General features: G+C 39.7%; 1 protein-coding gene across 1 annotated transcript in view; it reads right to left on the bottom strand.

Annotated features, from left to right (window-relative positions):
* Window positions 1–15245, bottom strand: part of SORCS3 (sortilin related VPS10 domain containing receptor 3) — a 569211-nt gene that overhangs the window by 208593 nt on the left and 345373 nt on the right. The window contains exon 5 of the mRNA XM_057735333.1: window positions 2775–2848. Within this exon, the coding sequence (XP_057591316.1) occupies window positions 2775–2848 (74 nt within the window). The remainder of the gene's footprint in view (window positions 1–2774; window positions 2849–15245) is intronic.

The raw sequence follows: 15245 nt of genomic DNA on the forward strand, positions 1-15245 counted from the left end.
GGCATGACTGCCCTCCCCACCATCCCCACCACCCCCACCATCCCCAATACCACTTCACCCTGCAGCACTCCTCCCAAAGAAGCAGTGTTATGGCTTTGGGTTGTTGATTTGTTTTGTTTTTAAACCACGTCAGAAGAATTATGACTCAAGAAAGAGTGAGGACCATAACGTTAGGTTGAGATGTGGATTCTTGGCAGTAAACTAGATCAATTCGATTGTTATCAGATGTCCACGGGCAAGCAGTCTCACCGGGCATGGGATTCAAATTTGCATCCCAGAAAAATGACAAATGACTTATGTGTCACGGTCTTCAGAACTACTGGTAAACATAGTACTTAAAGACATAACTTACAAATTATAAATCTGAAATGGCAAAATGAAATTGCCAAGAGTTTAATTCTGAAAAGACTATATCTGGTCCTTTCAATAAGGATATGAAATTGAGAAGAAGAATATTGTTCCCATTATACAGATGAGGAAACCAGACCTTGAAGAGGCCCCGTCTCAACCAAAGCTGTGCTCTGCACCCTGAGAAATGCACACTTTGTCTTTGCTCAAGGAGGTGCCGAGTCAATATTTCCACTCCTAACACAGACAAGCCATGTCTCTTCAACATAAATGCTTTTGACAGCCATGAATTCTGTCCTTTGTGGGGGAAAAAGGGTCTGTGTAAAATGAGCTCTTCCTCTGCAACTCTTATGGCACTTAAAAGAATAATCACGGCAATTATACATCAGAAACAGAGAAGTGATAATTACAAAAATGGAATTTTCAGCTACCACTTGGCTAGCCAGTACAGGCACTAACTTTTATATTTCCCCATGGGGGCATATATGAAAGAAGCACAGAGTGGAGAAGAGATGAAACACAATTATCAGGACCTGGGGATTTATTCTTTCTGCCACACAAAGGAAGGAGGAAGGCAGACAGCTGCTGGAACATTCTCTTCTTGCTCTTTGCAAAACATAGGAAAATACTGCCCTTCATCCACTTAATTTAATTTCCTTCAGAAACGATGACAAGGCTTATCCACTCTATTGTGCTTTCCTTTTCCATCAACTTGACTTCCTAGTCGGCTAACTGCTCTACCATCTCAAGAGTTTGTTCCAGAAATAGCAGACGGCTACTTTTTTTTCTTTTTGAGGGACTTCTGAGTGATGGCACACTGAGAAACTCGTCCATCTTAGCTGAGCAAAAGGTGGTAGTTATATAGCCAGGACATCAGAAAAACAAATATTTCCTTTCTGTGCCTTAGTCTATTGAAAAAATCTTAATATAATTCTAAATACAGACCAAATAATAATTGTAATACTAGTTACCAAATCATAGTTGGTCTGAAAAGGGAAAAATAACTGGGAATAGTCCCAGTATTGAGTCAAAAACAGTACTCCCAATTCCCTTTTTTCTCCCAGTACTTTGTGTATAATAAAACACAGTTGATTTTCACAGTGTGCTTCAGCAATCATCATTTTAATTCTGGACAAAGTGCTGTAGGTGCAGAGGGGACTGGGTGAAAACGTTGCTTCCAAAGATGTTGGTGTGGTTGTATATATGTACAAGGATTGCCTTTATGTACATGACCACCACCACCCGCACACAAGCCACCCCTGCCTTCTGGAAGGCATAAATAGCAATCTCCTGACTTTTTAAGGGAACTGAACTAGGGTATTGAAAATGAGACATGGAATAGGTACTACTTTCAAATCCTGTTAATTTTGTTTCTGTTTTTAATTAAGCACATAATTAAGCATATTATACACTTTGGTGTACACTTCCTACATACATTCCTACATATATTTGGTCATTGTTTCTGCTGAAATGAAAGCAAGATACAAGTAAGAAGCATTTCATAGAGCAAGGAAGAATAAAAAGGTAAAATTATACCAAACCAAGTTTACTTTGTTACAACCAAGGTAACAATAGTATGCATGTATTAAAATACCAATTAATAACATCTTCCCCTTGTACAAGAGGAAATCTGTTCTCTGATAATACCAACTAAAATTTACAACATAATGTACAGTTAATAAAGTATTTTTCAGTTAAAAAAAGAATAACATTTTCTGATTGGGGAAGGGCTAATTTTACATCTGAAACATATTCACTCTTAAAAAAAGTTTTTTCAAAGTGTGCTTCAGTTATTCTGAAGGATTGATCAAATGTGACGTGAGAAAAGAATTCTGGAGTGAAATGAGTCTGGGAATCAGTGACTTTGTGTTTGTCAGCTTCCTTTAACTCAGGGCTTCTCCAGAGTCTTCAATTCCTTATGTGAATCCTGAGCCTCCGGGAGGCAGAGCTGGATAATCATTACCTAAAATTATGTGACCATAGAAATGCCTTTGGAAGGAGAAGCACTGTGTGGAACTAGTGTTCTTCAGAGTATGTTTCAGGAAATACTGCTTTTAGAATAGGTTCATGAAATATCTACTTTTTCCAAAAAGAAGGGAGATGAGTACATAGCTAAGAGCACCCGGTCATGACCTTCTCATGGAGCTCTCTAGCCCAGGGCTTCTCACTTTAATGTACACCTTAAATCACCAAGGATTATGCTACATGCTGAGTCTTACTCAGGAAGTCTTAGTGGGGCCTGAGATTCTGCATTTCTAACAAGTTCCCAGGTGAGCCTGAAGCTGCTAGTCCATGAACCAAACTGAGGAGCAAGGAGCTAGGACACACGACTTCAAGGGCTGAAGGTGTCTAGGAATTATCCAGAGTGCTACGCCGTCTGATAATTCCTTACCTAAGAGGGTGGTGAGACTGCAGACGGGACTTACCAGTAAAACCTGTTGGGTGTGATGCGTTCATGCATGAGTTGCCACCGTCTCCCGAAGTCCATGGAGCTATAGAGCTGCAAAACAAGGAAGTGAGGAAAGCATAAGTGTCAAGGGACACTGTTTACAGAAATGCACGTATCATCCTTCTGGAGATGAACATTCCAACCCACCAGAGTGCCTAACACACTCAAGCAGGCACCCGTTCTATCCAGATTCAAATCTATGAATGTGACTGCGCTCTGCTTATCATGGGGTCTTCTAGTCAAGATACATCCAATCAATAGACACATTTGAGCTGAGTGTAAAACCGTTTCTGATGCCATCCGTGTCTCTCCTTCAAGGGTAAAGCCTTTAGGAAAATTATATCTTTTTTCTTCAAATTCCATGAAGTCTTTAGCTACACCTAAAACAATCCAGCAGCACTTATCTTAAAAATATTTATTGAACAACTCCTACATGAAAGGCACTCTGGTGGATATGAAGATTAGGAAGAAGTAGATTCTGTGCTCATAGGAAAAAATAAGACACAGGTAAAAATGCTCATCGGCTGATATCTGAGCCAATATTGTATGCAAAGTATTGTGTTCTTTCAGTTTTATCTCTTATTGTTCCTAAATATAATCACAATGAAATGGACCTTTCAGTGCCACTCAAGATACCATGCTCATTCACACACTCTTGTCTTTGTAAGATGGCTAGGATAGGATCACTCTTGTGCCTAAGGGCACATGCAGGGCCAGCGCAAGTGTGGCTTCCCCCACAAAGCCTTTTCTGACCTTCGGCCCACTCACTCTTGTCCCTTTTCAGTTCACTGCACTCCTCATTTGTTTCCCCTGAGCACTTATCATGGGGTAAAATATGGTTGTGTCTTTCAGATTTGTCTGTATTATTTAGTTGGATTTATACTCCTTGAATACACACACGGTGTTCATTAAATATCTCTTGCTTAAATCAGTAATTTAAACAGGCAGGTAAAGATGGATAGAAACTCATGGAATGAGAAAAAAAAAAAAACCCAGAAGAGCCTCAGGATTTTGGAAACAATAAAAAAGAACCTTCCGCGAGGCCAAATGACTCAGATTCCACATTCTCTTATTTTATGAATGCAAAGTCTGACCCTTTTGTAACACATAAGGGAAAACACAGCATCCCTATAAGAGACTAGCCAGGAGTGTGGGGTTTATTTTTAATTGAATGCCTAGAAGTACAATCTCTGAATCAGATGGATAATGATAATTATGATTTTTATTATCATTATAATTAATGTTTGACTGTGCTGCTCTTTCACATACATTTCAGCCTCACAAGGACACTGAAGGGAAGACAAGACAGTTATTACTAATGGAAACCCTTGCTCTCAAGCACTCTCTCATCCACCCACACAGTTAACCACTCTCTCCCTGGTGCCAGCGCTGCATTTACTATCTGCCTCCAGAGGACACTGGTTGGCACGCCTTCCCTCCCACTGGGCTGAGAGTCATAAGAAGGGTAGAGATCATGCCTTATTCATCTTTCTGTGTCTGTGGTTATACAATGCCTGGCATATAACAGAGGAGCAAACAAACCTCCTATTTCACATTTAATGAGACTCAGTCTTGGAGAAGTTACAGTTTGGTCAAATGAACTAGGATTTAGGTTTCCTGAGGCCCGACCTTACATCTCTTTCTATGGAATCATGGTGCCTAACTTATAACGAGAATTCCATCATGTTTATGTTTTTCTACACATGTTTACAAGTGGGGAAACTGAGCAAGGCAGAAATAGATGGTCCTCAAGCTTACAGAAACGGGGTCAGATGAAGGATATCCCTGTCGTCACACCCCCAGTAGCTGCTTACCTAGTGCACAACACCCAGGTAATGTGTCCATTAAGTTTTGAGTCCTTAATCTTACAGTGCACACACAAGTCATTTTTGTATGAACTTCTGGTAATCTTAAAAAAGTTTGTGGGCTTTGGAGAAGTTTGGTTCCATTTCAGTTTCATTCAGCAAATATTTATTGAACACTGGCACCATGAACCACATTTTTAAAGTCTCTGTTTTGTCCACTAAACAGATATGTTTGTGTGTGGCTGTGTAGATAGATAAACTCAAAATGCCCTACAAAGTGGTTAAAGAGATGTGTTATCATTTCCATTTTATAGATGAAGATACGGATGCTCGGTTCTACAAAGTGATTATAGCAACCATATGGAAAACCTGGATGTCCGTGCTGATTTAGCTGATCCCAGGTTTACACTACGCCACACTGACTCTACCAACTCTCACAGTATTTATACAAACCAGCCTCTCACTCCATGCATAAGTACCAACTACTATGTGTCCTACTCTGCACATGGGAAAAATAGGCAAAACTATTCTGCCATTGCCCTTAGTCTCCTTCTTTATTCACCAGCTTAGTGAATAAAACAGTAGGAGCTCTACCCCATTAAATTACAGAGCTCACAGAACCCACATTCAATTCTTCAGGAAGCCAAAAGAGTAATTATATTCTGACCCTCAGATATACAGACAGGTCTACCATGTCAAAGGTGAAAACAAGGCAAAGGCTAAGGCTCTAGAACTTGAGAGATGGGAAAGATAAACTGGGTTAAAAATGGAACAACAAAGATTCCTGGAGAAATATATTTTGAGCTAGGTCTTTGGGAATAGGTGGTGTGGACAAGAGAGAATGTGGATTGTGATTTTCCTGGGTGGAAGAGAAAATAAGAAGAAAGGTGTCAATGTGGCTAAGGTCTTGAGCTTGGCTCTGGGGGAGCTTTTAAGAGAAAGGAGGGATGTGATGACACTCGCTGGCCAAAAGCAGGGGGAAGTTATCTGTCTATCTATCTGTCTCCCTATTCATCCACGCATCTATTTATTTGTGAATGTTTTTATATCTATCTGTATGTATATTTATATTGGAGGGGGCGCTGGGAGGAAGGAGAGGGTTTACGAGGACTGGACCATTCCATTGGGAAGAATATAGCCACATAAGTTATTGCAAGGACTGAGTGTTCCATGCAGTATTTTAAGAAATGGATCACTCTCTTTCCCATGGCATATGCTGAGACTTAAGATAGATGTTTCTCTATTAAACATAGAAGAGACTTTGGTTGGTAACTTCTATAACCCAAAGATATTAATCAGACTCTCTGTCAGCCCAGATTCCAATCAGAGCAAACAGGGCCCCAAATTCCTTCAAATAAAACTCAGCATGATTGTGTCTTCCTCTGTTGCAAAGTCTAGCAACAGCTCAGGGAAAAACCTCGAGGGTCACACTGACACCACTGGAGTCTCAGTCCCCGAGGGAAATCATCAGACCTTCCATCGCAGAAGATCCTGGTCGTGGCAGGATGCTACCCACCACAGCTCCTATGCGGGCATACCCTTGAAAGAAGCATGGCTTCTCTCAACCCATGCGCTTCCCAACAGAAAGAACTCGAGCTCAGCTGCTGATTTCCTCATCCCAGCCAGTTCCACTTCCTGCCTCCCCTGTCTCTGGTTTTGCTTTTTCAGCTCTTCAGTTTGACTGATGTGAGAAAAATTAAATTGAATTCTCTGCCTGGAGGCTGATTCAGAGGAACAGAAAGAGCAGGCTGCTATTCATTAAGGGCCTTGAGTGAGCTACCTTGTCTCTCAATCTACAGCAAGTTGCTGAGTCTGAAACGAATTTTATTCTCCCACAAGCTGGATCTTTGCAGCCTCTCCATTCATTTATTCGTTCACTAAAGTGTATCAAACAACTACTATGCTTTAAGCACTGAACTAAGTGCTGGGATAATCAAGGTTAAACATACCATGGACAGCAGTAGACAGAAATTCAGACAACTACACTGTCATGCATGATGTGTCATAATATTAATACTAATTATCTCTGCAATGCTTAGCCTGTGGGCAATTAATGTTTTCTTCTTTTGGTTGTTGGGATTTTTAAAAATTATTGTGAACCTGTATTACTTTAGTAATTTAAAAAATGAAAGCTCTAACACTGAAAAAAAGCACAATCATTCAATAGAAAGTGTTAGAAGATGGTTTAATAATATGGAAATGCTCATTATCTATTATTTATTTTAAAATATGTTACAAAACATGCATGCAGAGATGCTAGTTTTATTTAAAGTATCACATAACTTGAAATATATTAGAAGAGAATATGCCAAAATATTAGCAGTGGTTATCTCTGAATTGTGGAATGATGGGTAATTTATATACTTTTTAAAACTTCCTATCATTTTTAGACTTCTTTACTATATATATATATATATATGTATATATGTATTTCAATAGTAATACAAACCTATGCTTTATTCTACTTATATGTTTATAATAATAATTTTCTATTTATAATGTATATATTACATTTATCTATCTTTTAAAAGGCCAAGAATTAAAACCGCAATTTTTCCATTAAGGAACTGGAATTAGACAAAGCAACATGGGATTTTCCACAAAATGGTATTTCACAGTTTGTCACGGATAGTAGTGAATCCTTCCTTGGACAGGCCATGTATTAGCTCACACAGTGTTTATATAGTCCTGCATGGCTTCAACCCAAAGCGTTTCATGCAACATTAAAATAAAATGTGTTTTCCAAACCATAAACATCTTTAAAACACTTCTCGTTTATACAAAGTTACATACGAGACCATCTTCTGCTCCATATCCTGCCTTATGCCATCCCCTACCTGCAAGGATATCATTCCTGGATTTTTACCAAAGAACAATCCAGGTCCTCTTCTCTCCCTCCTTCCACTATGTGTCATGATCTCATCTCTCCTAACAAGCACATATGCAGTAGCGACACACACAGCAGCACCCTAAATGAATCATTGAAACAGCTGGAAAATATGAAAGAGCATGCTCTTTTCCTTATTGATTCAGTTATTCGTTCCCTAATTACATCTGCCTGCCAGGGAAAAGCATCTGATAGCTGAAGAACTAAAGAGGCAATTTAATCAATGTAATATTCCACAGGAAGAACAACAAGTTGTATCTAGAAAGCTTAGGTTCAAAGAATAATACGATTGCATCAGGGGGTTATGGATTGAATTATGCCCCATCCACCCCAAAAAAGGATCTGTCAAAAAAAAAAAAAAAAAAAAGATTTGTCAAAACCCCAATATCTCAGAATGTGACCTTATTTGGAAATAAGGTCTTTGTAGGTGTAATCAAGTTAAAATGAGGTCAGGGTGGGCCTTAATCCAATATGACAAATATTCTCATAAAGAGAAGTTTGGACACATAGACAGACAGACACAGAGGGAAGAAAATGGGAAGACACCCACAGAGAAGGCATTGTGAAGACAGAGAGTTTTAGTGATATATCTCCAAGCCAAGGGATGCCAAAGACTTCTGGCAAATCACCAAAAGCTAAGAAGAATCAAAGACTCCCCTATAGGTTTTAGGGGGGACCTTGATTTTGGACTTCCAGCCTCCACAATGGTGTGACGATGGATTTCTATTGTTCCAAGCCATCCAATTTGTAACACTTTGTTATAGCAGCCCTAAAAAACTAACACAGGCATCTTACACTTGCTACCAGGAGTAACAATGACAGATCTTGCTACATTTCTCTGTTGTTTTCTTGTCTCCACTCCTAGGCATTTAGTTGTAAGGCCAGAAGTCTTGTTTAGGGCCAGATTGTTGAAATTGTGGTTGAAAGCCAAACTCTCACTTCCCTATATTTCTCTGTCCTGTGTATCTTTACCACACCCCTAAGGATATTTTCTAAGAATAACTGTGAATTCATAATGACCATATGGCGGTAACCAAACATAAGCAGGAGGGCAACAAAATATACATTTTATAGCAGCTTTTGGTATTCCAGCCAGATTCCCTAGAGCCAGCAGATCTCCCATGTAGAGGGAAGGATGGTTTGGAATACATTTATATAAAAGCTCTCCCCCGTAGGCAAATTCAAACCTAGTGTGTAACTGTCCTGATTTTTTTCTCAAACCCTATGGAGTTTAGGTAGCATTCTGCTGAATTGTGGTCATGACAGTCTGTATTTCAGAAAAAATGAGACTGGTTTCTGCTCAAAATAAGGTCTCTGCACCTATTTCCTTGGTAGTCACAGAGCAAGTGGGAGGACTTGGCTGGGCGATGTAGTGCTGCAGGAAGAATCCCTTGGGTTGTGGCAATATTTGTGGTGTGCAGGAGAGAAACCAGGGTCACAGAGCAACAAAGAGTCCTTTCCAACATGTGCCTCTGGTTCCATCCTCAGATATTTTCCAAAGAACTCTTTTCTTCATAATAATTCCACTCAAGGTCCCTCTAAGCACTGGGGACACTGACAAGAACTATCCTCAGCAACCACTTTCTTTAGCCTTTAGGAGATATAAAGCATCTACATCATAAAGATATTTATAAAAAGACATAGACATTCATCTAGTTATGCCATCCTATTGGAGGTGGCAACATTTTTCTTCCCTTCTTGAAGATTTCCAGCCACGAAGGTTTTCTCTCTCAGATGGCTTACATCATCCATTCCTTCATGTAACAAATACTGATCAAACGTCTATTAAGAACCAAGCACTCTTCTATGGGCTTAGGATACATCAGTGAACTAAAAAGACAAAACGTCTCTGCTGTCAGGGATCTTACATTCTAGCGGAAATCAAGAACCCGCATGCCCTCAAGTCCATTCTGTGAATACATGAAGGAAGGATAAGAAAAACAGTACTGTTATTTGTATTCTTTAGATACAGGTTCATTTTGCTGGCACTTAATGCATTAAAGAAATTTCTTTGCTTATCCAAGAAGAGTTTTCCCATTTTTATTGAAGCACTTGACACTCTAAGCCTATCTTTTATTTTCCTGCTTTTGATAGAGACATGAGTTAAAAAATTATTTCACTTCCTTCTTAATTCTAAGAAAAGCACAGTGCAAGTGTGAAAATGTTTGGCAGGTGACATTTCCCTACAATGCTGGGGAGAAGCAGGGAGTCCAGAGAGCTCACGCTCCATCGAAAACTGGGCTTAGCTGTCCCCAAGCTGGACAGGAGTGCTGAGCCAGCTGGTCAGGCTTTAGAGCTTTGAAGAGAACCTGAAAATTCTGATTTTTTTTATGGGAAATCTCCATATTTTTCAAATCTGGCAAAAAATTTAAAAATTTAAAACATACTGCAGGGCAAAGGAGATATGTCTTAATCCCCATGGCCAGGTGCTGCCTGAGGACCACCAGTTTGCGACCTGAGTCTCAGTGTAGACCTACAACTACCTGCAGGAGACAGTGGGACTATCTGACCTTGAAGGAGGATTGCCAGGTTTAGCAAATAAAAATACAGAATGCCCAAGGAATTTGAATTTCAGATAAAAAAAATCAACAATTTTTGTGTAAGTATATCGCACGTAACGTTAAGGATATGCTTATATTTTTAAAACGCTGCTATTTATCTGAAATTCAGATTTAATTGCATGCCCTATATTTTATCTGGCAACCTTACCTTGAAGTCCCTCCCATTCCATTTCTAAAAGCCTGGATTATAAGATGCAGCCCCTTATATTGGGCTTCTTTACTTTTCGACACTGGATGCCACCATGTGAATAAAAGAATCTCAAAATCATCATAAATAGTCCCTGTAATCAATTAAGTCAAACCATTTCACGCAATCTATTTAATGTTAATTGAGCAGTAGCATGTGCTAAGCTCGGTGCCAGGTATGATGATACAAAGGTGAAAACCACATGGTTCCCTGATCTCGAGAAACTCAAAACCTAGATGAGAAGACAGACATGTCAACAGGTAAGTGCAGCAAGACACGAGGGGGCTCCTGCCAATGAAGGTGGAGGAGGGCTGGGAGAACTCAAAGGAAGGAATGGTCAGGTCTCCTGGGCTTGGCACTGGGCCAGGAGCTGAGTCAGAATGGATGAGTAGGAGCTGGCCTGAAGGGTAAGTTCCCCCCAAAACACTGCAGCTAACAAAGGTGAAGATTTCTGGACATTAGAAAAGATGTTGGAAATAAAACAAACATTATCTCATCCTCTTACAAAAGTACAATTCATTTGGCCATGGATCAGTGCACATTGGTCTAACTGTCACATCTCAAAGGAGAAAGAGCAGAGATGGAAAAGGATCTGAACAAGGTCATGCAAAGGATTCAAGAGGAAGGGGGGAAAACACTCCACAAGAACATGGGTATGAGGATAAAATGAAGACTTAAAGATGGTCTGTAAGCGTGAAGGCTATGAAAGCAGAAAGGGGTAAGTAGATACACACTTGTTTATCAAATTTCAAAACATCCTCCCTTGAAACCTAAAAGAGGCAAGATTACAACAGCAAAAATGAACTATTTTTAAAAGCAAGTTCATAAATTCATTACTCTAAGAAGTTGATGAGAAAAGCACAGGATATCCTATAAACAGTTAAAGACTCAAGGCTGCTCAGAGTTTTTCATCAAAACACCTCTAATAGCCAAAGGGAATAAAGCATCCCACCAGGAATCTGGAGGTTTGACCTTAAGCAGCCTGACATACAGACAAACATTTTCAAGTCTCTAATTCTCACCTGAAAATTTCATGGATATTTTGTAGTCTATCCGTGCTCAGAGTAAAAATTAAATTTCTTCACAAATCTTCAAGTGAAATGGACCTTCCAGAAAGACACTCTATATCTATCATAATCTCTTTACACCACTGTCCCCTCAGGGTATATTTTCAAGTCCCAATTTGAAGAGGGGGACGTGACACCAAAAATGGCTGATACATAATTAGGGACCAGGTGTTACTGACGAGGGTGACTTACCTGTCTCAATTGTGTTTTCTGTAGGATGACGACAAGGGGGCTTGTGATCATTTCTTGGTGCCTATGACAACTGGAATCCTGGACTTAATATGAGAAGACACCCTTGGGCAGGGTTTTCATTTAATTATATGACCAAGGGAGAGGAAAACATGTAGCTCTGGTGATGCCATACTTAAAAGAAAGCAATTCCATTAGACCCTGTCTGCTAACACAGCAAGCCTTATTTTTGCCATGGCTTTTGTAGGATTCCTCAGGCTTATCCACCCAACTATACCTCCAATTCAGAGATCATACGTGTATTTGGATAAGCAAAGCCTTTTATTTCCCAAGTCAGTGTTCTACTTTTGCTAGAGATGCTGATGACTCTAAAGGCCCATTTCAGAACACAAAGCATAGATGATACTTGCCCCCAGATGCCCCAATGCCCACCCCACAGTAAAGATGCTTTCTTCCAATTGGGCATGCAGAAACTGGCTCGTAAGGATATTAGTGTCTACACTGTCAAAGAGGGGACACCGTGCTCATTCCCCACCTGCCTTTTCCTGCCGGATTCTCTCCATTCCCCTTATTTTCCAAGTTCCAGCCACATTAGCCTTCTTTAGCTTCTCAAACATGCCATGGACTCTCCAGTCCCAGATGTGGAGTCCCATGCTATTCCATCTGCCTAAAATACCTTTTTGCACTCTGCACTGCTCCCTCTTTCCATGCATGTACTCAACAGCTGCTCATGTGTCAGGTATCAGCAGAAATAACCCTTCCTAAGGGAAGCTGTTTGGTCACCTCCTGCCCCAGACAGCACCAGGTCCACCTGCCATCTGCTCCCATGGCTCTCTAACCTCTTATTTCATAATATTCAACAAAATATGAAATTATATGTTTGTGTAATTATATGATTGATGTCTGACCTCCTTTCTAGATAGTAGGGATTGCTATTTTAATAGTCTCAAGTGTTTAACACAGTGCCAGGTCCGGGAGAACAGATGCTCAATAAGTATCTCCTGAATGAATACACGATTATTCCATTTCAAGCCTTTCAAGGTTCTATTCCTTCCACCTGAAAGGCCCCCTTTCCCTTCCAAAATTTGTCTAAATTCTACCCTTCTTTCAATGTTAGTTCAAATTGTCTCCTGTCCATGAAGCCACACTTGGCCACACTTGGTTAAAAGAAACAAACTTATAAGAGAAAAACAGAAGCACTACTTTTACGAGCAAATTCATAAAACTCGTCACTATAAGAAGTTAAAGAGAAGGGAAGGGTATCCTATAAATAGTATCTTTTTCCTCATAATTAATACCAAGTGTCCAACCAGATTCTAGTAACAGGTTTCTCTTATAAACTCTCAAATTGCTTTTAGTTAATTCATCCAACCATTAATTTGGTCAGTTATTCACTTATGCATCAAAACTTTAGATAATCTCTTCAAATATATTAGGGGCCCCTTGTTGAAAGAATCCCATCTGAAATCTTGATCCCTTCAAAGAATCTTCCACTGAGCTGCTTGACAACATACAATCAGAGAACAACAAGTATTTACAGCTGAGAGGGTCCTCAGAAGTAATCTGGACAATTCTTTTTACACATGGGGAGTCTAAGGCTCTGAGAACCTAAGTGACTTGCCCAGTATTACATAGCTAGTTAGATGTGGAGCTAGAATTCAGATCCAGGGTCTTGATTCCCACCTCAATGCTCTTGTAACTGTACTGTATTGTCTTTGTCTGTTAACTGCTTGATTCTAAAAGAAAAACAAGCTAATATAACCTCACAGGAATAATGGCTCATTTGGGTACACCAAGCATGAATGACACTGTGCCTTCAATCTATCCAGCACTTTTATTTATAAATCATTTTCACAATTCATTTTATCCTCTTTTATGCTGAAGAGTATTTTCTGAGCTAACAGTCACATAAGACAGTCTTACAAACAATTCACATAGTAGTTACCAAAATCCATCCTTTTGTCTCCGCAGTCCTCTTCTCTTGACCATTTTACTTTGCAATCAGACTCTATTCATTTTATTCATTACGATTCAGAAACATCGCATTTTAAGCAGTACCCTTGGAACACAAATGCTTGTATTTCTCCATAAGCTGGCCTTATTTGCTCTGACCCACATCCCTCCCCCTCTACCTGTGCTCTTTCTCCTTCATGGTTTTGGTCTCACATCACATCCTACTATTAATATCCACTTTATCACCTACATTACTGGCTTTCCACTGCATTCAATTTGTCTTTAACTCTTTCCCAAGTTCAAATTTGTTTTTCTTTCCCCAAAAAACCTGAATCTAAAGAGGTGGGTAGAACTGAATTTTTTTTTTTTTTTTTTTAGTTTTAGGTCATTTATTTAATGTAAATTTTTAAAGTATCAAAACAATAATACATCTGCCTTCAATTTGGAAGAAATGAAGACTTTGCTATACCTACCATATGAAATACCATTTGAAATATATCTCCAGGCAGACTATATAAACATGCTCATGATTTCATTATTAATATGTGGCCAGAAAAATGTAAGAATTCACTCAAACTCAAGCCATTAAAGGGGAAAAAACAGTGTATACTTCAAAGTCTATTCTTTCAAAACAATAAAAATAAAGGCAAAAAGAAACTTACATTTATGGAGGATCTGCCCCTGACCGGGATTTCTGTATATAGTTTAACTGAATCAGAATAAACACTGTTTGATGGTTATTTCTGTCCACACTTCCTGGAGGAGAACACTGAGGCCCCATGGATGTAATGGACTTGCTCAAGATCCCAAAGCAAATTCCAAGACATCTAATTCAAAAACCAGTGTTCATTTCAAAATATCTGCTGCCAGGGAAAAATGAGTGTTATCAAGGAAATGACCTGAATTGTAAGGGAGCTCAAACTCTATCCTAGAAAAGTTGTCAAAACTTGAGGTTGTGGCACAGAAAACTGACCGAGGAGCAAAGAGGTTTATGACTGTTTTCAAGTAAGGGAAAAAGCCGTTCTTTGGAAGGACAGTGAGACTTTCTCCTGCTGCATCACAGGGCAGAAGCAGGACCAAAAAGTGATCTAGACAGAAGTGAATGCTGGCTTGACGTAAGAAATAATATTCTAACAGAAAGAACTCCCTGAGGCTGGAAGAAGCTGCCTCGCATGGCAACAAGTTCTCCAGGGAGTTACTGGATGTATTTAAGTAGAAAATGGATGAGCACTTTGATTAAGGTGATACCATCAGGAAATTAAAGTGTCAGATGGGGTTTAAGCCAATGAGTTCTTAGTTCCCTTTGGATACATGATTTTTGATTCTTAATCCAAGAGCAACAATGTTAGGAAGGGAACCCAAGGGAATATTCACTAATGATGTTCCCTAAACATTTGGAAAAGCTGGCAGAGGAATTTTTTCAAAAGCACTCAAATGTTGTTGGAAAGGACAGGGCTCTGTGTGGCAGCTTTGCTGGATTCATTCAGCCTCCCTGTATCTAAGACCTTTGCAAAAGCATTTTCAGCTCCTCCCTTCGAGAGCTAGAATTTATTCCTTTGCCCTTTGTTTGGGCATCAGAATGCAGTGGAAGTGACACTGTTCCAGTTCTAAGTGTAGTTCCTAAGAAGCCTTGGACACTTCCAATCTTTCAGAATGCTGTCATCCGTAGTGAACAAACCTGGGCTAGCCTGCCGGAGGATGAAGGACCACATGAAAGAGAACCCAGCCTACAGCCATCTTATACCATCATACAGCCAGCTGAGCTCTAACTAGAAGAGTGAGCCCAGCCAAGATCACCA

This window comes from Hippopotamus amphibius, chromosome 5 (genome assembly GCF_030028045.1).
Source record: "Hippopotamus amphibius kiboko isolate mHipAmp2 chromosome 5, mHipAmp2.hap2, whole genome shotgun sequence".
NCBI lineage: Eukaryota > Metazoa > Chordata > Mammalia > Artiodactyla > Hippopotamidae > Hippopotamus > Hippopotamus amphibius.